At 49.5% G+C, this 21,378-nt stretch overlaps 1 protein-coding gene across 1 annotated transcript in view; it reads right to left on the bottom strand.

Annotated features, from left to right (window-relative positions):
- The window catches only part of LOC101626331 (NACHT, LRR and PYD domains-containing protein 1), a 116,883-nt gene that overhangs the window by 16,551 nt on the left and 78,954 nt on the right, over nt 1-21,378 (bottom strand). The window contains 3 exon segments of the mRNA XM_012726091.1: nt 1,963-3,371; nt 5,900-5,928; nt 6,800-7,015. Of these exon segments, the coding sequence (XP_012581545.1) occupies nt 1,963-3,371; nt 5,900-5,928; nt 6,800-7,015 (1,654 nt within the window).

A 21,378-nucleotide genomic window follows, 5' to 3' on the forward strand; every position in this document is an offset into this window, starting at 1 on the left:
AGCCCTCAGGAAGTCCCAGACGAAGGCAGAGACAGACACAAAAATGAACATTTCAGTACAGCATGGCAAGGACTGTAGAATGCACCACAGAGGAGTGGTGCATGGTTTGGGGCATTCAGGGAGGCCGGTCAGCCCTGGGGTAGCACTGCCCATTGAATCCTGAAAGAACCCACTGCACTGACAGGGTTTCAGGGTTAATGTTGTAAACATACCCAAACCCTCAATATTTAAATTTCTTATTCATTTATTAGGCTCATGATATTTAAATTGTAATTTTTAAGTCTGTATTCAAATAGTTGTCTGTTAGCATTACTAGAGGCAATAAAGAAAAAAAAATGATCATTTAAAAACACAGCGTTAATTACAAGCCAAAAGTCCTGAAGCAGCTGACCCTCACCTCTCAGGCAGGTCCCGCTCCCCCACCCAGAGCCTGGGTCAGTCTCCATCACCCTCCTGGACTTGGGTGTGTTTGCAGCAGCCCCCTCGCCATTCCCTCTCTTTGCCTGATTGACGCTGTGTCTTGAAATCTCCCTCCACAACAGTAGAAGCTCTTGATTCCCCCCAGAGGCTCTCCAGAACCAGAGTCACTGTCCTTTGTGGACTCTCTTATTCTGACCCATTTTCTCTTGCTTCTCGCCTGGGTCTGGCTCGAAGCCCCCTCAAGGCCCTTATGCAGGCCCCATGTCAGCACCACCACTGACAACACCAACACCCACAGCCTTCTCGAAGACCCAGTCACATTCACAGCCAGGAACCCCCTACCTACAACCTCGACACCCCAAGGAGAGGATGGTCACCTCTCATGCACCTTCCTGATGGACCCACGTGCCAGTGCCGAAGGACATTATATCTGGCTATTTCACAACACAGGAAGGCAATGCTGATGTCAATGCAATGGAGATAAAGCTGACTGTAAGGTAGTGTGGCCTCATCATAGAAATGTGCATAGAAAAGCAGCAGAGGACACACCTCCAGGCTGACGGTCACCTGTAGTGCTTCCATTCTGCTTGACATTAGTTTCCGCCACTGTGCTTATTACACTCAACAGTGAAACAACAGGTTTCATGATGAGGGAAATATACGAAAATAAAAGTTGCAAATCCAACATTTTTTGGTCATAGACTCTCCTTGCTGGGTGCATTTGAGTGATCGCTGCTTCCACTGGCCTTGTCACTACTGCAGTGGTCTCTCAAGTGTTTGTCCTCATTATTAAGTGTCTGTGTCCTCCAGTATTGAGTTCCTTGAGAATGGAGGTTGTGCTTTATTAGTCTGTATTGGTACAACTGACATAAAGTCATTATTAATAAGTGTTATGAAAGGATCCTGGAGATAGATATAGCATCAAGTGATCCACATTGTAAAATAGGTGGGGGCCCTGGAAGAGGGCCACCCACCTTGTTCCTGGGGTTGGAGTGTGCCCCATCATGCTGAGAAGGTGATTTGGGGCCTGAGCCCCAGAGGCAATAGTGTACCATTGACACAAACAAGGAAAGCAGGTTTCTAGGAGAACACACCCCCTTCAGGCCCACAGATCCTGGGGTGGTGGGCAGATCTCAGGGTGGTGACTTTGCTAACAGCCATCAGGGGGATGACTGTATCTGTTGAGAGAACAGCTTCTCAGGGAGAAATCAGTGGAGAGAGAGAGAGGCAATTGGGCTGCCTGAGGGTATGGGGGATCTCGGGTTTGCAGGGGCTGCAAGTGCACCCGGGGGAGAAGTGGGGTCATCGCAGGATGAGCAGTAGCAGCAGGAAGAGGCAGAGTCACAGCAGTTCTGTCCAGGAGCAGGCAGGGCAGGCCACAGGCTGCAGAGGCCTGAGTGACAGAGAATGGGGGTCGGATTTGGCAGGTAGAGATCAGGACCTTGGCCCTTCAACACCCGGGGACAGGCTTGGGGGCATTCTTCTCCTGCCCAGGTTGGTAGAGGCAATGAGATGTGGAGAGAGGAAGAGTGGGGTACTTACAGGACCATAGTGGGGTGTTTCCACGCTTGTTTTTCTTGCCCACCCTCATTCAGTTGAAGCCGCTGCACATGGGGGCAGAATTTAATACAGAAAGTGAACACCAGGAACTCCACTTCGTTTTCAACACACATGCTTGTTCCTTGGAAATGGACCATTACTTGTGTCAGGAAATCTTTGTCCTGAATCTCATACAAACAGCGGAGCAACTGTAAGGAATATGGCTGGTGGGAGAAATATTGTTGCTGGACCTCTTCCTGGGTCCATTTCAGGAGTTCCTGCCTCCTCTCCCCTGAGAGTGGGCAGCCAAAGATGCTCTCCATCTCTCTCACCCCCTGCTCACCCAGAAGGCCAAATACAAATTGCGTGGTTGGTGCTCCGAAGACATCATGCCTGCAGTATTTTAGTAGCGCCTCTCTTATACCTAAAGAGCTTTCAGGGTCACCACTTTCCTCCTTACTACAGCCCAGCACACAGGACATGGCGGCCAGGAACTGCTGGAGACACAGGTGAGTGAAGTTGTAGCTCTGATGGATGGGGAGATCTTGGGGATTGACCATCGGCAAGAGAGCGGAGACGATGGAGCCCTCCACACCATGCTTCTTGAGGTCTTCCACAGTGAAGAGGGTCTTTCTGTGCTGGATGCCCTCAGCAGCCAGAGAGCACAGGCCCCTCAGCTGCGTCCCGAGGGTCTGAGTGGGCAGAGCCTGGGACAAGTACTGCAGACACAGGGCCGTGGTGGTCTGGAGAGTCAGCGAGAGCTCTCGCCCCTGCTCCATCTGCTGCCTCAGGCAGGTGCAGGCCAGCCAGGATACCCAGGGCAGCTGACACAGGGCCCAGAGCACATGGTTTGACTCCACCAAGCTCAGGGCTCTGCTTGCTTGGCCTTCGTCTGTGAAGTATTTGCAGAAATATTCCCTCCTTCCAGACTCAGAGAGCCCCAGCACCTCCACCCATTGTGGGTGCTTCAAAGACGGAATGAATTTCTCTAGAGCGCTGGTTCTAGCGGTGATCAGCAAGGATGCACTGGGAAACATGGTTTTCCTCAGCAACTGGCTCAGAATTGAGCATAAAGGCTGCTTCAGGCTCCACTGCAGATGGGTGTCACCCTTTTGCTTCTCTAAGTCCCATTCTGGCTCATCAAGGCCATCGAGGATGAAGAGCAGCTGCTCTGACTGAGACATCTGGCCAATGGAAGCCCCAGGGGCAACCCCATATTCTACGATGAACTTAGTGAAACTCATTGTCTGTGATGGGTTCAGTTCCCTGCAGTTGAAGTAGAAGACGTGCCAGAAGCGGTCCCTGTACAGCTGGCCTTCCAGCCAGGCTCTCCTCAGCTGCCTGGCCAGGGTGGACTTCCCGACTCCAGCATCCCCGTGCAGTATGACTGTGTGAGGGTACTCTTGGGCACCCTGTAGAAGGTCAAATAAATCCCCGATGTTAACTGTGTATCCTTGTTCCTGTACCACCTCACGTTGACACCTTCTCTTGTGGCTTCTGGGGTAAGGTCTGTGTTTAAGTACCAGATGTTCATAAAACAAACCTTCATTTTCCCATGACTGTAGGGTGCAGCTTGTCTTTGCCCTTCTTTTCTGAGATGCTATTGTTTTTCCTAAGTAAGGATGGAAAGATGAAACATGAAGGTCTCAATTTGTTTATTTATTCCCATATTCATTCATTCACAAGTTTTAGACACCCTCAACAAGCCCAGGCTGCCAAGGCTGGCAGAATTTTTCAGAACAGTTGACAGAACATGGGCTTTGGGCCTGCTCTCTTGACCAGCTCATACTCCCTGAGTGACTTCAAGTATTAATCAAGACAACACTTAGGACTGAATACATAGTGATCACACAATTCTCTGTTCTCATAAGTCCATGTGTTGAGCCATTGGCCTCACTGAGCTCAGTAGACTGGGGGTTGGTACATCTCCTGAAGGAGGTTATGGGGGAGTCAGGGGACAATGGATGGTGTAGCAGTGATGCTGGGGTAGCAGTGATACCTCCTCAGCACCTACCAGGAAAGCGTATCAGCATGTCCCTCTGCAAGTCCCTATGTGTCTGCTGTGGGCTCCCTCAGCTCTCAGGTGTGACCATCTCAAGGGCTGGGGAGTTAATGCTTCAGTAGGAGCCCTTGACCAATGACTGTGCAGACCTTGGCCCCAGGACGAAGGTTCTGAGGCACATTATCACTAGAGACCCAACAGTGAACCTCAGATGTCACAGAGGAACCTGCTCCATCTGAGGTCACATGGGCCTTTCTGCTTGCCTGGTACTTCTCTCTCCTGCTGGAGCCTGCATGCAATCTCAACCCCTATAAATCTTGCACTCAAATCCTGTGTCATAGTCAGCTTCTGCGGGACCCCCTGAGACAGACTGGGAACGGCTTTGTGAACTGTGGGGGCCTGAGCTCAAGTCAGGGACTGTTCCCAGTAGGGACTCAGGTTCAGAGCTGGTCAGGTTCCCTATAGAATAATTGTTACTGTCCTTTCCTTTTCTCCCTTCTCTCCCTAGCTAATTTTTTATGACAATGCTTAAGACCCACTTGTGATTTTGAATCACAGCTCTTCTTGGGAAATCTGCTAAATGTCTAGGTTCAAGGTCACTTGTTCTGCCTTTGTGTACATACTGATGAAAATCTGGGGGAGCATGTGAAGTGTAGAGTCATTTTGCATTTAGCATTGTTCACAGTAGATTGTCATGTCTCTGACATCATAGTCTATGGGTCCATTGTTATGTCTCTTCTGTGAACACCTCTGATGTGACATGTTCTAAGAGCACCAGAATTTCTACCTGGGACATGACAACAGGGACCCCATCTGGAGCCCGGTGTGTGCCTGAGGGACCAGAAAAGTTTATTTATTTATTTTTATAATGTTCTCCAAAACATGCTGTGTTTACATGACACATACATTAATACTGTTGATTTACTTGTATTTAAAAAGTCCTCCCTGTATTTCCAATACCTCTGATAACTTCACTTTAATATGCTTTTGGAATGGACTTAAAAAACCCATGAAAATCCAGCTGGCCACTAATACCTAAGACTAGTTTACATTTAAAAAAATTTTTTTTAAAGATTTATTTATTTATTCATATAGAGCTGGGGTATAGGCCAGAGATGCAGAGGGTGAGAGGATTCACCAGAGACAGAACGGGGAGCAGAACGGGCAGATCGACGAAGTACACTGCTAAGGGGAGCAGCGGGCGGGTCAGGAGAGGTCTGCCAGGCCATGTGGTCACTTCCGGGGCAGGCGGGGATCGAACTCATGCGGAAGTGGCTTTAGCTTCTCAGTGCTGCGCTTTAACCCACTGCACCACCAGGGAGGGCCCCTACTTTACATTTTTACATAAAATTCAAGTGTTTTATGTCTGTAATACAGTTTCTTTGTAATACAGCCTACCTATTTGTCTATGAATTGTCTATAGCTGACCTCAGGTATTTGCAACAGAGATGATGTGGTCCACAAGGCAAACTCTCTGGAGATGCCTAGCAACAATGAAAGGTAGAGGCTACTGGCATCAGCCATGGAACTAGCGGCATCACAGTCCCTGGAGCTTTGCAGCCTTTGACACTGAGCCTCTTCATAGCCCCTAGGACAGTTGTGAATTCCACATACCATGACAGAAGACCCCATGTCGTTCATTGGTGTGGACTTCAGTGGTTTATGCTGCAATCGGACTTCAGCAGTTTGCTACTGAAGCAGCCAGCAGCAATCACCACAGTGGGCTCCCTCAGGAGGGAGAAGCTGGTACACACTGCCCACAGTGACTTCCTTTGTATTGGTCTGCCATCAGAGCTGACAGCCTTCCCACAAGTCTGTCACTAGGTGGGCCCCAGAACTCTGGGTGTTCCACGTGTGCCTATGCTTTTGACCCCATTTCAGTCTTCACTTGTTTGCCCTCACACACAGAGACCAGTAACATCACTGCTATGAGGATACCTGGGAGCGGGACATAGTTCTTTTTGGTCCTGTGAAACAAAGGGAACTCAAAAGTTCTCCAATAGCCCTGGTCATTGAGAAACATGCTATCTTTGCTGACACTGACCTCATCTGATGTGTAACTTAAGGGTGAGTCTGTGAGGCCGCAGCAGGCAGCAGACATCTCACCCAGGAACGGTGGTTCTGGGGTCCGGGGCTCTGTCTCAGAGCTTGTGTGTCCAGGGGCTTCGAGACCCACGGAAGCCACTGCCGGCCCCGCCCCAGTCGGGCCTGACCCCCAGGAGAGGACACCCAGACAGACACCGCTGGACAGACGTCCTCACTGGGCCCAGGAGAGGCGCACCCTGTCCTGCTCTGCCTCTGCCCCCGCAAGTCTCGGCCCCCCTGAGCCTGCTCCCCGGGGCAGGAGGCGCCTGGCCCAGGGGCTGCTGGGAGTGACGAGGGCGGCAGGACGGCCGCGGCCGGGCCCGCGACTGAGGCTGACCGGGAGGAGAGCAGTGCGGGGGTTACCCCGTTATCTGTTTACACTCACACATCCCCAGAGGGGGTCCCGCTCCCCCACTTTACAGATGGACCCCAGGACAGAGTGGGAGCCAGGCAGGTGTCTGCGGGGAGCTGGACAGGGCCCCACCATCCCTCCCAGGCCCCCTCTGAGTGTCAGCCCCTCCTCTCTGGCCTCTGAGCAGCCCTGGGCACCGGGCACATGGGGTGCTGGGAAGGCACTGGCAGAGGAAGGTCCTGTGAGTGCTGCCTGCTGTGGTCGGGATCCCCCCTAGGGTGAGGTGGGCCCCAGTCACTGACTAGAGAAGGCTTAGGAGGGTTCAGGGTGGAGCCCAAGGGGGCAGAGGTCATGGGGGGAGCAGGAGACTGATTCAGGCAGAGGGCACCGAGTCTACTCACCTGACTCAGCAATCAAATCTTGTAGGATATGATTCGACAGTGTTTTCTGCAGGTCATCTAGAATCTTTTTTTTAGTTGATGAAAGATGTTCAGATATATTAGCCAGCAGCCGGGGCTGGGGCACATTGATTTCCTTAATCCTTTGGGTCAACAGCGAGCTCTGTTGCTCCTGGCCTTCACCGTCCTCATTTGCCTCAGCTGAGCCCTGGATGTTCACTGGGTGGGCAATGGGAAGGAGGAACAACATGATGGCAGGCAGGGAACGGCGGCCCCCCTCGGCCTCCCACCTCCCAACTCAAGACTCCACTGGGACATTCCTGCCTGGGTCACTCCTGTCCACACTCACCCACAGCCCAGCTCTCACAGCCCAGAGAACCTGCCCATAGATGGTGTTGGGGGAGGAAGCAGAGGGGATGGTAAGAAAAGCACAGAAAGGAGGAGCCCAGGGGGTGGGGACCCTGGAAAGGTCAGGAGACCGGGGGTCCCGGGGAGAAGGGGTGTCATTCAGGATCCCTGCTGGGTGGCAGGGTGAGGGGGTTGGGGTGACACCCACTGTTCTGTGTCCTCTGGGTCTTCCCCCTCCAGGACCTGGGCTCTGGGGTTCAGCCTTGAGCACTGATGCTGACAGGAGGTGGGGGTGCCAGAGGGTCCAGCTCAGAGTGTCCACCCAGGTCTCCTGAGAGCCAGCCTGGCCCTGAGACACCCCTGAGAAGAACTGGCCTCTAGCAGCAGACCAGGAAGTCACCACAGGAAACCACACTGGGGCGTGGCCAGGGGAGGGGAGTGGTCAGGGCCTGCTAAGGGCAGAGGTTCAGAACAGGGCACCCACATAAGCCACCTCCACAGGCAGAGCAGATGTTGGAATTGGGGCGCTCACTGTGCTGGGCTGAGCCATGGAGCATACAGGTGCAGGCGTCTTCAGGAGTGTACCCAGAACCCCTAAACTCATTAGGGCTGGGGTGCAGGCTCTCTAGGGTGGTGGCCATGGGGTGCCATGCAGCTCTCAAAGGAAATAGCAGGCCCAGAGGGCCACCCTTGATTTTCAGGGCTCCCTGAGCCCCACTGCAAATCCTGGGAACAATGAGGGGCACTGAGTCGTGTGCTCCAGGCCAGGCCTGCTTTGTGGGAACTCAAAATCAGAGAATCGACATTCTCACGTGAGCAGCCTGGGGATGGCAGGCTAAGAGTGACCCCTGCTCCTTTCCTGCTGGGGAGTCCTGTCTGCAGGTGCCTTGCTTGGCCTGGGCAGGAGGAAGCCAGGCCTGAGGGGCCGCAGCTCAGCACCTGCTTGGACACTGGCCCTTGAGAGGCTGAGTCACTGCCCGGGGCCTCCCTTTGCTCACCTGCTGAATGGGCCATCTCAGGCAGCCAAGAGGTTATGATCCAGCAAAAGCCCATGGAAACCTTTGAACATTTAATTGATGGCTGTTTCTATTTCTAAGGGACTATACGCCCTGGAGGGCATTCCCACAGTCAGGCTCACCAGGAGCCAGGAGTGCTGCCCTGAAGGAGGGGTGATGTCAGGAGTTTGAGCTTCCATGGGGACCCTACCTCTCCATGTGTAGAGAATTTACTCTGGAAAAGATTTGTTCTTTATCTGCTGACATCAGCTGTCAGGGACACAGCGGGGGCCCTACAGCTCAATTCAATACAACATGGACTCTCCAGAATCAGCTCAGGACCCAGCGGCTCAAAGGCTGTACCACAGGACAGCTCCCCACTTCAGGTGGCAGTTGCAAATGAGGTGCCTGATTGTCCGCCCTGTTTGTTCATCCTGCAGACAATTACGAAGTCCTCACGAGAACCAAATGTCAGGTTCTCAGGCCTCGTCTCCCAGCCAGGAATGGATCCAGGCTGCAGGGGCAGCGCTGACCCTGGCCACTCGACCACCATGGGTTGGTGTCTTATAAAACTGCAGGAGGAACTTCGCAGTGCTCAGGCCAGCTAGTGAGAAGAGGAAGATTTGTTTAGTGAAAGAAAAAGTTTATTGAGCAGAACAGAAACAGAAATAAAGTGGGGTTCCTAGGCCATTGGAACCAGGCCAGGGCAGAGCGAGGGAGCCTAAGTGGAGGGGTGCCTCAGGGAATATGCACCTTCTTCCCTCAGGATTCTAAAGCCCCACCGGTCTCTGGGCTTGGTTAGATCTCAGTGGTCTCACTCACTGTCCTAATGTCTCTGTGCCACAACTAGGTCTCTGTGTCCCAGCCCTTAGAGTCCTTTTTCTTTATTTGTCCTTATTCCAGAAGGTTCTGTTAACCCTAATCCTGGGGTGGCTCATTAATCCCCTTTGGAATTTGTTGCCCTTATTCTGGAGCCTTCCTTAGCTCTTCTGAAGTCCCTAAAGCTGCCCATTTATCCCTAACTTGCTTTAGGATTCACTCAACCCCACAGATCCTGTCAGGTTTGGTCCTTTCCTGGACTGACCCACAGGACACAGGAGCAGTCTCCTCACTGGTTACCAGGCAGGTTTCTGGCCCAGGACAGGCAAAGGGACATACACACAGGGTGGGAGTGGGGGTGCAGCGGCCGCTGAGCCCAGTCCAGTTGCCCCTTATAGCACCTCCATGTTTCACCAATGAGGAAACTCCAGCCTGAAAGGTTTTTTGTTTTTGGGTCTCACAGCATAGGCTGGATTGATGACGTCCTTGGCTTTAGTGAGGAGACTACTCTCAGCCTCTCTCCCTGGTGGCCTAGGTAAAACTTGCACTGTACAGCAATAGTGGAAATCTTTTGTTAAATATACTAGAATCTATCCAATTCCCCTCCTTTCTTCTTTTTCTTACCTCCCTAGGTGTGACATGAAGAAAATATCACTGAGTCCTTTCTGCCAAGATGTGCTTTAAACCTCCTATGAACTTTGGCAGGAATAACACACCGAAGTTATCATCTTCTCGATCCAACAATAGTCTGTAGTGCAAAGTATAGTCACCCCAATAAAGATTTAGCAACAAACAAACAACACCCCCCAACCTGCGGGTCTTAAGCAGGCTGCAGCCTCATTATCCGAGTGTGCTTATGTCATTGACCACAGGACATATTTGCCTGCCCAAGGGTCTCTTTGGCTTTTACCTGCACTCTGCTCATAATATTGAGTGATATTAGTCATTTGAATTTGAATTTGTGAAATTTACTTCCTCATTTGTATCTGAGTTCTTCCAGAACAACACTGGTTTCTTCCTCACGTGCAGAAATGACCCACTCTCAAACTCTGGCAGCACACAGCAAAGTCTGTGCAGGAGGATGAAATCATGAGCAACTTTTTGTTTTTGTTTTTTTTTGCTAAATCTTTATTGGGGTGACTATACTTTGCAAACTTACACAGATTGCAAGTGCAGTGCAACCAACTGCCTATAAGTTTTACTAAGATCCTTTCTTATTAATACTATGACATGTTGACTTTGTTTCTCTTTTGTTATTATCATTCTATTGTATTTTTAATTTTTTGCTGATTATTTGAGAATAAATTGCATGTCATGTCTTTTACCTTGTAGGACTTCGGTACTGTCTACTCAGTAAAGGACGTTTGCTCACATAGCTCTAACACAATCATCAGATTCAGTAAACTGCAAATCCACCAGGTCAACTGAATGTTAAATTCTGTTACACCGGCTTTCTTTCCTTGACAACATTCAGGCCACCAGGTGGCGATAGATGAACAGAAATGAGACTCCACAGGAAAGAGGATGCCTCAAAAGCTGGAAGATTCTGGGACCAAGAGGACACCTTCCTGTGAACCCAAGGGGGGCAGAGAGTGGGCTGGTTAAGGGAGAAGTTAGGGCATGAGGTCCCTGTTTAACTGTATTTAGGCCTCTGATGATGAACACTCAGAAAGGGAAGCAGACACCACTCAATGCTTGAGATTCCTGTCTCAGGAGGCCCTCGGGCTCCCCCTGGGATCTCTCCCATTCAGATCCCAGCACAAGGCCTTGAAGGAGGGGCACCTTCTCAGGAGGTGTGGGACAGAACAATGAGGCCCAGGCCTGCTGACAGGTTTTTCCCAGACCAGGGAGGCCTGTGGCTTCAGAAGTGAAGCCCACAGGAGATGCCACTTCTCTTTATGCCAGCCCGTCTACTCCCTGACCTGGGACTTCTTGGAGAGCACAGGTCATGTCTGTCTTTGGTGCTGTAGAAACAAGCAAGGTGGTGGACAAGGCCCAGGGGGTGACTTCATGGGGGCAGGAAATGTGTTCTGTGTAGCTCAGGCTCACAGCCCTGCTCCAGGCACAGAATGCTCAATGGAAGATGAGTGATTTCTGCTCGTGCAGGAATATGCAGATGATATGGGAAACGTAGCTCTCACTGCAAACTCTGCCCCCTGGTATCACTCATCTCTGAAGAGTGGAGACGAGTGTTCCTATTTCCTCTTTTACTCATAGTTGTTACTCCCATCTGGATAGATAAAGAGGCAGTTGTTGGTTCTTCTTTAATGCTTCTTGCTATCTCAGACCCTCATACAATGCAAGACTAGCCTAGAGACAGAGAAGGTTCAAACCAGGAGCAGAAGGTGCAGTGAATGTTCTGCTGCGTGTCTCAGATGTCAGTAGATGTGAAGTGGACACAGGAGCCAGTAGGTGGCTCTGGGAGTGACTTGGTGGAAATGACTCAGACCTAGGAGTTCTTGCTGTGTCGCGGGATCTCCTAAGTCAGCGTGCAAGGTGCATGGTCCCCAAGGCCAGGCACCTCCAGGAGGGCAGTGGCCAAGCACTGGGATACCCACACTCAAACCTGACATTGTCTGGGTTCCTCATTGCTTGAAATGTGCTCAGGCTGCAGAAGTCACCTATCTGTGGCCAGTACCCGAGTTTCCCTATCCCCTTTGCATCTGTCTCTCCCTACGTCACCTCCATTTCCTGCAGTTGCTCCTACCCTCCACCCCTCACTCCTCCTCATTTCTCTGGGTTGCTGTGGTACCCACCTCTGCATTTCTTCTCCCTCCCTCTCATCTTGCACCTCCCACCATTGTCCATGCAGGCAAGCAAAGGAGACTTTCTGGAACATGTGCCAACCAAACCTCTCTCGAGGGTCACCCCTTCCATTGTTAAGGGGAAGCCTGTCCTAAAGGAACTCTGCAGTCTTGTGGACTCCACCCCTACTCCAGCTTTCTGGACCCTACACCCTACTCCAGGGATTAGAAACTACAACTCCCAGCAGTACCAGGGAGAGAACTGCGAGGCCCCAAGGGCAGAGCTAGGCAGGAATTCTGGGACATTGGGGGAGAAATAGGCGCCATTGTGTCTCTCTCGCTCTCTTGGGAAAAGGCTCTCGGGACCGCGTGGCTCTGCATTTTCAGTCAGCAAGCGGGTACGGTATTCTAGTTACTTTGTATCCCGCTCTCTTTCCCTGGGTCCTTTCCTATTCCTTTTGTAAGTGAACCCATTTTGACCTGTTGTGTGCGCCTGCAGTATAAATGAATTCTAAGTGCGTGGGTAAGGCCCCACTCTGGGCTGCCCTGTAACACCATCACCCCCTGGCACTGTGTGACACTCCAGGGTCCCTGGCCTCAGAGCACCTCTGGCCTCGGCCATCTCCTCTCTCCACTGGCCCTGCCTCCATGTTCCCTTGGCCATTTTGTGTCGCTGGTCAGTCTGGTCCCTCCCCTGGCTCCTTCCTCACACCCTGACCTTTTAGAGAAGAACAGTGTCTCATTTCTTCCTAGCTCCACCCTTTGCAGGGCACTTTGAGGCAGAGTCCTGCAGCAGGCAGAGCTGTCATCCAGGAAGAGAGAGCGTAGTGGGGACAGGAGAGGGGCTGGTGGCATCTAGAGAGTAGTTTGCAGGTTGGCAGTGAAAGCCTGCGGGGACTGTTCTGGGAGCTGGAGTGTGTGTGTGGGGGGGCTGGGGAGTGTCCTAAAGGTATGACCTGGCAGAGGTTTTGGGGACAGGCTCCTGTGAGCAGCGGGGAGCTGAGAAAGGAACATGGCAGAGGTGACACCACCTCGCAGGAAGATGACCCAGGCTGCAGCGGGGAAGCAGGATGTGAGATGGGGTGGGATGGGGTGGGGCGATTCCGGTGTGGCTGTGGTGACGGCTCAGCCACAGCTGCTTCCTGACAGCCCAGCCTACGCTCGGCTCCAGCCACCCAGCGGTGCACCCAGGTCTGTGGGGCCAGGCCAGACCTGACCGGGATCCGTGGGCTGCGCTGGGGACATCTGACAGATGGGGGTGCTCGGGGAGCTGCTTGGGGAGCAGAAGCGGCAGAGAGGTCAGGGCTGGCCGGTCTCTGCCATGCGCATCTGGCTCGGGCAGGGCCGCTCTGTCCTCTGCAGCGGGCGCCTGCGCGGTGGCACGGAGGCGCGAGGGCTTTGCAGGTGGAGGCAGAGGTTTGATGGCAGCGGAGGCGCCGTGAGAGTGCGGGGTTTTCGGGAATGTATGTGAAGGAGGATCTCTATACAGCTAAATTCCTTTATTAACTTAATGAGTTTGGCTGCTTTCCTGGAAACGCAAGTGCCATTTGGCACTATCACTGCTGCTTCAGAAAGGGTGTCATTAAGCTAAGAATCTGTAGGAGGCACAATGGTGACAAATGAAGCTGCTTGGGAGATTAGAGCATCACGCAGGCTCTTCAAGGACCTTGGAAGGGAGGGCACTAGTGCTCTGAGTCAGTAGGCTGCTGGGGCTGGGTGGGCAAGGTGGAGACCCAGCGCTAACCCCAGGCAGGTGTTGATGAGTAATACATTTTTTTTTTTAAAGATTTATTTATTTGTGTATACAGAACTGGGGTATAGGCCAGAGGCTCAGGGGCAGCGAGAGGCTTCACCAGAGACAGAGTGGGGAGCAGAACAGGCAGATCGACGAAGTACACTGCTGAGGGGAGCAGCGGGCGGGCCAGGAGAGGTCTGCCACGCCATGTGGTCACCTCCGGGGCAGGCGGGAATCAAACTCATGTGGAAGCGGCTTTAGCTTCTCAGTGCAGTGCTTTAACCCGCTGCGCCACCAGGGAGGGCCGAGTAATACATTTTTTAAATAATATAGTTTTTTTTTTTTTCTGCATCATTTTGTGCCTTTTTCCGTCTCAGTTGTAATCCCCGTGGGCTTCCTTCCCATCACCGAATCACCCGTGTGCCATCACCATAGTCCAGTGCACTTGCCCCCCCCCCCCACTTTTGATCCCATTCAGATGGGTGGTATTTGAAGGACTAATCTTAAGGTCAGATTAAAGTGGAAGTAGAGACTCAAAAGGACTCAACATGCCTCCCAGCCCTCCTCTGTGCCCTCATTTGCTGATGCAGCCTCTAGCCTGCGTCTCTGCAGCAGAACCCTTGTTCTTTCCGGGTCTCAGCTTTGCATCTTGCTATCTTGGTGGTTCCCAGAACCAGAGTGAGAACTCTGAGGCAAAATGTATCCTCCAAACACTGGACCAGGTTTGGAACACCAGGGGCTGAGCCGAGATCACTGGGCAGGAGGGAAACAGACATCTGCCCTACTGTCCACCTTATTCTTTGGACTGGGAGAAGTTTGAAACTAGGGGAGGCTTGGGAAGTCATTGGACTTCTCCTTTGTAAAGGTGAGTGTAACCCTCTCCTGCGCTGAGTTGGGAGCTGAGAGCTGGGCATGGACACCAAGGGGCAGTGGACCTTTCCAGATGCTGTCGGCCAAACTCTCCTGGATCACGAGAAGCAGGCACCCGGAGCCACAGCTACAGGGAGAGGGTCAGAGCAGCTGCAGCAGGCCCCTCCCACTAACCTCCTGCTGTGCACCCCTGTCTCTGGCCCTGTCAGCCAGCGTCTGTGATGGTGCTCCTTGGCAGCTGAGAGGCAGAGGCTCAGGGAGGTTAAGATCCTTGACCAAGCCTACCCAGCTGGGGAGTGAGGGGGCAACTGGAGTTTCCTCGGATTGTCTCATGTGAAGTTGGGCCCTTGCCTGGAACTTCTCCTTGCTGGTGAGGAAAGCATTATTGGAGGATCTATGTACAGTGAGGACTGTGCTCAGCCCAGCTGGGACAAGTGTTTCCCTCCACTCCTTGGCTCCCATCCCAGGCAAGATTTCACATGGTTGGGTGCTTTGATCAAATTTTTTATTTTTCAATTATGTGCTCATTGTAATCAAGCCAGACAATATAACAATGGACAAGATAGGTAGAGAATGGCCTTTCCTTGCCCCCCGCCCCCGACCTTTCCTGAGCTTGTGACCGGTGGGGACAGGTGGGAGTGCAGGTTGGGGCTCAGAACCTGGTGGGATTCTGGGCTCCCCCCTGTACTCATGCTGCAAAGTGCAGGGTTTCCTCATCTGCAAAACAGAACAGTAGATCTCATCTCATGAATTTTTATATGGATTAAATATCTAGATAAGTGCCTGCCAAAGAACAAGCATTCAATAAATCGCTAACTATTTTGATTATATATGGTTTAAAGCTCCAAATGAGCATTAACACCATACATCTGGGCAGCAGCTTCCCTTTCGCTCCCCTTATGTGGCCGGCGTCTCTCCACGTCTGTGCACGTGGCACTTTGCTCAGTGGCTGGACAGGATTTGACTTGTATGGCGGCACTATAATTTATTCATTCAGATGTGGCCAGACATTAAGATTATTTCCGCTTTTCCCCTAATCATCACAAACATCTCCTACCCTTGTGCTTTACAAGGTGCTGCTAGGATTTCTGTGAGACATGAGTTCTCGAGGTGGGATCACAGGGTTTTGCGGTCTGTCTATTTTAAATTTGATTATATATTTATATGAAAATGTGGTGCCAAGTATGTTCTCACTGCCAGAGTCAGAAGAAAACCTATTAACGCAACCTTAACCAACAGTAACCTACCCTCTGGATCTAAGAAACATCCAACCACATTGTACATGATAGATGTCTATGCAGAAGTAAAGTAGGTCCCTAACTATGCTGTGAATATAAACAGCATAAAAGAGACCAACAACCCTGAGATCCTGGAAATGATCACATGGATTAACGAACCACGTATGGGCCCCTCACCATTTGGCCCACCTTTCTATCCCCTGTGTGCCCCAAATTCAGCCATTTCCAGATGCCCACAGATTCCCAGATGTTTCATGCTTTGTACATATTGTTGTTCCCTCCCTTCTATGTTCCTTTTCCATTTTTCCACCTGGAAAACCTCTATGTGTCTGCTAAGGACCAGCCTAAATATCCCTTTCTTTCAAAACATTTCCTTCCTTCCCCTGACACGGCTAGTGGCTTCCTTCTTTGTAAGTGTGACTAGATACTGAGTCATTCAAAGACAGAGTTAGTTACACCTGCATACCTAGCCATAGACCAATGTCAAGCTCAGAGTCAGAGTTTGGGATTGTTGAATGAGGGGATGGCATGATGTCAGTGGTGGTGGGGGACTTCTGTGCTTGGTCAGCCATGTGTCAGGCACATGATGCTTGTTAATTCAACACAGTGTGTCTACGAATTCTATGAGGGGCTTGGATGTAATGCCGGGGGCAGATGCTTTACTGACGTGACAGAGTTGGAGGTAGAGTGAACACATTGAAGGATGATTCAGTATTTGAAAAGATCTCAAGAGGTTGGCAGAATTGCCAGAAATTAACAAGATGACACTGATGCATAAATTTGAAGCATCATGACGCAAAAGTCTGAATCAATGGAGCTGGTGTCTGGAGTGAAGGAGAAGGAGGATGCACAGGTGTGAATCAGTCCTCTCTCTGTGCCATGTTTTCTCTATTCCCAGTAAAGTCTTGCCTGGGAAGGGAACAGACACGCAAGGTTTTGTTCTCTGTATACTTGTGCTTGTCAGGACACCTGTCACTCAGCAGTGCTCCATAAATATTTGCTGAATTATGAATGATTATGCTATTGACTTTGCATTTACCTTCTGCTTGGGATAAGCTTTGCTTCCACATTCTTATTAATTTTCAAGACTCAACTCAATCACCAACTTGAGGGTGTGTTTGCTAGTGCATTCTTTTCCACTGGGCTACTCCTACCATACATTGTTTTAAAAATAGGACTTACTATATACTGTGTTGATGACATTTATTTTGGTCTGGATCCCTTACTAGATTGACAAAAAGTTTCACAAATGCAGGAACTGGATTTGATTACTCTCTGACAAACCAGTGCATTCCTGATCACCATTGCTCGACAAATATTTGTGGAATGAGTGACTGAGAAATGTTGGCATAGGATGCTTAGTTAATTCCCAGGAAAGGTTATTTTGACACTTCTCCGAAGAGGAAATGCAAATGGTCAACAGGCATATGAAAAAATATTCAACATCCCTCAAAATCAGGGAAATGCAAATCAAAACCACAATGACATACAACCGTACACCAGTGAGACTGGCACGTTAAAAAAAAACTAACAACAACAAACGTTGGTGAGGATGTGGAGAAAAAGGAACTCTCCTACACTGCTGAATGCAAACTGGTCCAACCACTATGGAAAGCTGTGTGGAGTTTCTTCAGATTTCTAAAAATGGAGCTTCCATATGATCCAGCAGTTCCATTCCTAGGGATCTACCCAAAGAACACAAAAACATTAATTCAAAAGGTCACCTGAATCCCTATGTTTATTGCAGCACAATTTACAATAGGTAAGCTATAGAAGCAACCCAAATTCCCAAAATAGATTACTGCATCAAGAAGATGTGGTATATACACACATACATACATACATACATACATACATACATACATACATACATACATACATATATAATGGAACATTACTCAGCAATCAAAAAAGATAAACTCATGCTGTTTGTGGCAACATGGATGAAGATGGAAGGGCTCATGCTCAGTGAAATAATGCAGAAAAAAAAAGAAAAATACTGGGTTTCACTTTTAGGAGGAATGTAAGGGATCAGGAAAAAAAAGCAATTATAATAAAGTAAAAAATAAAAATTAACAGACAACTATAAACCAGAGACATTCTGCCTGGGATGGGAGGGGTAGGGTGGGTGGAGAAGGAAGTAGGATCAAAACAAAGGTGGGAAGAGCACAGGGACCATGTGAAGGCACAACGGTGAATTGGTGGTGGGAATTCCATGGGGACTACAACCGAGATGAAAAAACATATACTGTACAGAAATGAAGAACGATGTCAAAATATATATAAAATTAAAAAGAAAAGATTAAAGAAAGCTTAATGGTCTGAGCCCTAGAAGTGGGTCAGTGGACAAATTCTCGAATGTGTGGCACAGGTTCAAGGGATTCAGGTGTAATGAGAGCAGCACTTGTTCCAGAAGTTGCAGGAAAATGAGTAAACAGGAGGTGGATTGTTGGCCTCTGATAATAGGTATGGTTGATGCTCAAACTCAAGTCATCCTTTTAGATGCGTGAGGTGAAGTCAGGTCTTCTGACTAGAAATTCAGGCACTGTGCTCTACGTCACTGCTGTCTGGCCTCTGCAGGTGGAGGTCGTGGAGAGCTCTTCAAATACTGAATGGGCCTGCACTGTGTGCATTTTCCCTCCAGGTATGCACTGTCAGGGTCCCAGGGCTGGGAAGGAGTAGAGCAAAGGACAGAGCAAAGGACAAGGGCTTGGGGTGAGGGGCTGGAGAGCTGGAAGACGAGGTGTTAGAAGGGCATCCCCCAGGACAGTCAGGGATGACACTGGGCTCAGGGCTAGAAGGCATCTTAAGGAATTCTGTAAGCTGAAAATTATAGCAACCAAACATGCTTAGAAAAGAAAAGGTCACCTACTGGCTTCTGGTATCCTTGAGAGGGCAGCTCAGTCAAGCTGGGAGCAGACAGGAAAGCAGGACAACAGTAACCAAAAACTTTAGTGTGACATGCTGCTGCCATCTCTGTTCCTGTCTCCACTCCTTGTCTCTCGGGCATGCCCATATCATTTGCTGTTTTCTTGATGGAAAACTTTATTCAAATGGTGGTTAACATGACAATTCTGCATCTTACTTTCAAAACTTTCGATATCAAAGACACTGATTCTCCAGAACATAAATGGTAAAACTTCCAGGGCTCAGTTCATTAGTTCAGAGCAGTGAGGTACTTCTACCTTGTGGTATAAGTATGTCCAAGTGGTCTTTGATGGAAGGGAGAAGAGCCTGTGGCGTGGAGAAGACTAGGGAAAGCATTGTCATCCGGGTGAAATCTCCACCTGTTGTATAAGAGGAGAAATGTCAGTTACAATGACTTTGGTTCAGAAGGAGGATCAAATCTGGAACTGACTTAGACAATAAGGAGATGTACTGTGGGGAGTGAAGCCCAGACAGACTTAGTCTGGGGCAAAACACCCAGCGGCGGCTGTTCCCTGAATGGCGTTGGGGGAAGTGTGTCTAAGAGCCTGGGGAAACCACATCGAGGTCCTTATGCTCACTGTGCTTTCCTGCTTTTCACCTGTTCTGCAAACGGTGCTGGGGCAGCCACGCAGGTGGGAGGCGAGCATATACCATGTCCGCCCTGAGTCAGACATTTCCCACAAGCCTTCTCTCTCCCCAAGTCATTAATCACAATCTTCATCCCGCAGCATCTGCTAAGGATTTATTATTACATGGATAGTATAACGCTTTCCTACATAGAACATTTTTCATCCTAGGCTCAGTTAATTACAAATGACTCACCAGCAAGAAGCATTTCCCCAGCAATAGCAATCCTTTGTAAACAATGGTGCATGGTCGCCCCAATCTGAAGCAAGAATTCCTGCTCTTCTCCAGGATCCAAGACCTTCTCTCATTCATCACCACTATTTCAAATGAGTTGCACAGGCCCACAGAAAAGACCGCTGAAGCTTTGGGAGTAGCTTCTTCCTGTTTAAAGCAGGGTCTACAAATATGTGTCTCCTTCTTGAATCTTAGTCCTAGTTTCTCAATGAATGGACAAGAGATTTTCTTTGGGGGTCTCATTCACTACCTCTCATTCACTATGCATAAGATGTGCCAGAAATCCCCGTGACTTGGAGGTGACTGTTGCATTCCCTTCATGAGTGCCGGGTGAGGACAGTGCTGTACTGAGCAGAGTTCCCCAAATCGATGCATTTCCCACAACTTTAAGCTCATAAAAGAAAATAATACTAATAGCTAATTGTGACTGTTTACATAGTTTTGCTATATGTCAGGCTCTTTTCTGAGTCAATTATGTATCCCACAGCAACCTCACACCTGTCCTGAGCTGTTTACTATTCTACTTCCACTTTACAGGTGAGGAAACTGAGATGCCAGTTTCTGAGTGAATTGTGACTTGCCCAACACCACACAGGTGGTACATGAAGTGGGACCCTCTGTGTAAAGACTTGAAGGCAGGGCGTGGGCTTTGGGTGGGCGGCTTGGGGTGAGGAAATGTCAGAGGAGGCTGACCAAATACTACTCCTGTTAGGTGATGGTGAGTCATCCCCTACAGCTATCAGTAACAATAACCTGGAAAATGAAAAAGGCGCCTACTACATTTGTCAAGTTGGGTGAAGAGTATTTGAGGCAAGAGGTTGAAATATGAACTGGCTGCTGCTAATTGCATCTGAGAGCGATAATTTCAAGGACAAACCAGCCAGTTTGCATACAGTCAAGAGTGCTCTCCATGGAGAGCCTAGAATTTGCCAGGTTGGAAAATAAAATTGATTTCTCAACAACTCAAAGGAATCACCATTGCGATTTGGTGGAAAAGACCAAATTTACGTAAGGCTTTGTGTGTTCTGTAGGGTCTTTACCAACCATTTTCAATGCATCAGCTCATTTCATGATTTTAATAATCACATAAAATGCATTTTTAAAAAAATTCAGATATGGTGAGACTAACAGAAGAGGAGATGCTTGCCATTAAAAGATAGTTGGGTACTCACAGTTCTAAGGAGTAGGGGCCATTCAACACCACTCAGGGAGATACAATTATTGTCCAGGAAGCAGAGGAGGTCAGGGGAAATATGTATAGGTCTTTATTGTGGCTTTCATGGGAAGCAACAATCAAGAAAGAACATTCAGGATTAGGATGGACTACTTTGAATAATTTCAGCAAGTTTTGCCTGAGTTAGGGATCCCCTGAGTCATCTGGTACCTGGTATTGAATGTACCAGGTGTATAGGACAGAGGAATAGTCACCTTGAATGTGACAGACCAGTGGATGAGGCAGTTGTGCAGATGGGCTCTGGATGGATTAACCTGCAGTGAAAATCTTACTTGCTAGAAATTCCTTAGCTATCTCGAGGAACTGATTGGTCTTGGGAGGAACAGTCTCTCCAGGGTCCCACATATCAAAGGATCAGAATAAAAATATGTGTTCAATACAGTAGGTGCTAGTATTCCCATTTTACAGGGGATGAAACTGAGAGGTTTTGAAACATACTCAAGGTCACACAGTTAAAAGAGGCAGAGCAGGATGCAAACTCATTGGTGGGTCAGACTCCAAATCTCATGCTTTCATTAGAAACCTGTTCTGAATCTCATCCCATGAACATCTGTCTTCTCTTTACTGAGAATGTGTGAGTGTGATAGTTTGGGTAATAGCCACCCCCAGCCTCCAAAGATACCTGTATCCTAGTTCCTGGAATTTGTGAACATGTTAGGTTACATGGTGAGAGGGACTGTAGGCTGCTACCGGATTTAAGGTTGCTACTCATCTGCCCTTGAAATGGGAGATTACCCTGTTTTGCCTGGAAGGCCCAGTATAAATATATGGATTCAGATAGGTAGAAGAGGAAGAAGGAAGGGTTAGTCA

This window comes from Condylura cristata, unplaced genomic scaffold, assembly GCF_000260355.1.
Source record: "Condylura cristata isolate star-nosed mole 26May11 unplaced genomic scaffold, ConCri1.0 scaffold00017, whole genome shotgun sequence".
Taxonomy (NCBI): Eukaryota; Metazoa; Chordata; class Mammalia; order Eulipotyphla; family Talpidae; genus Condylura; species Condylura cristata.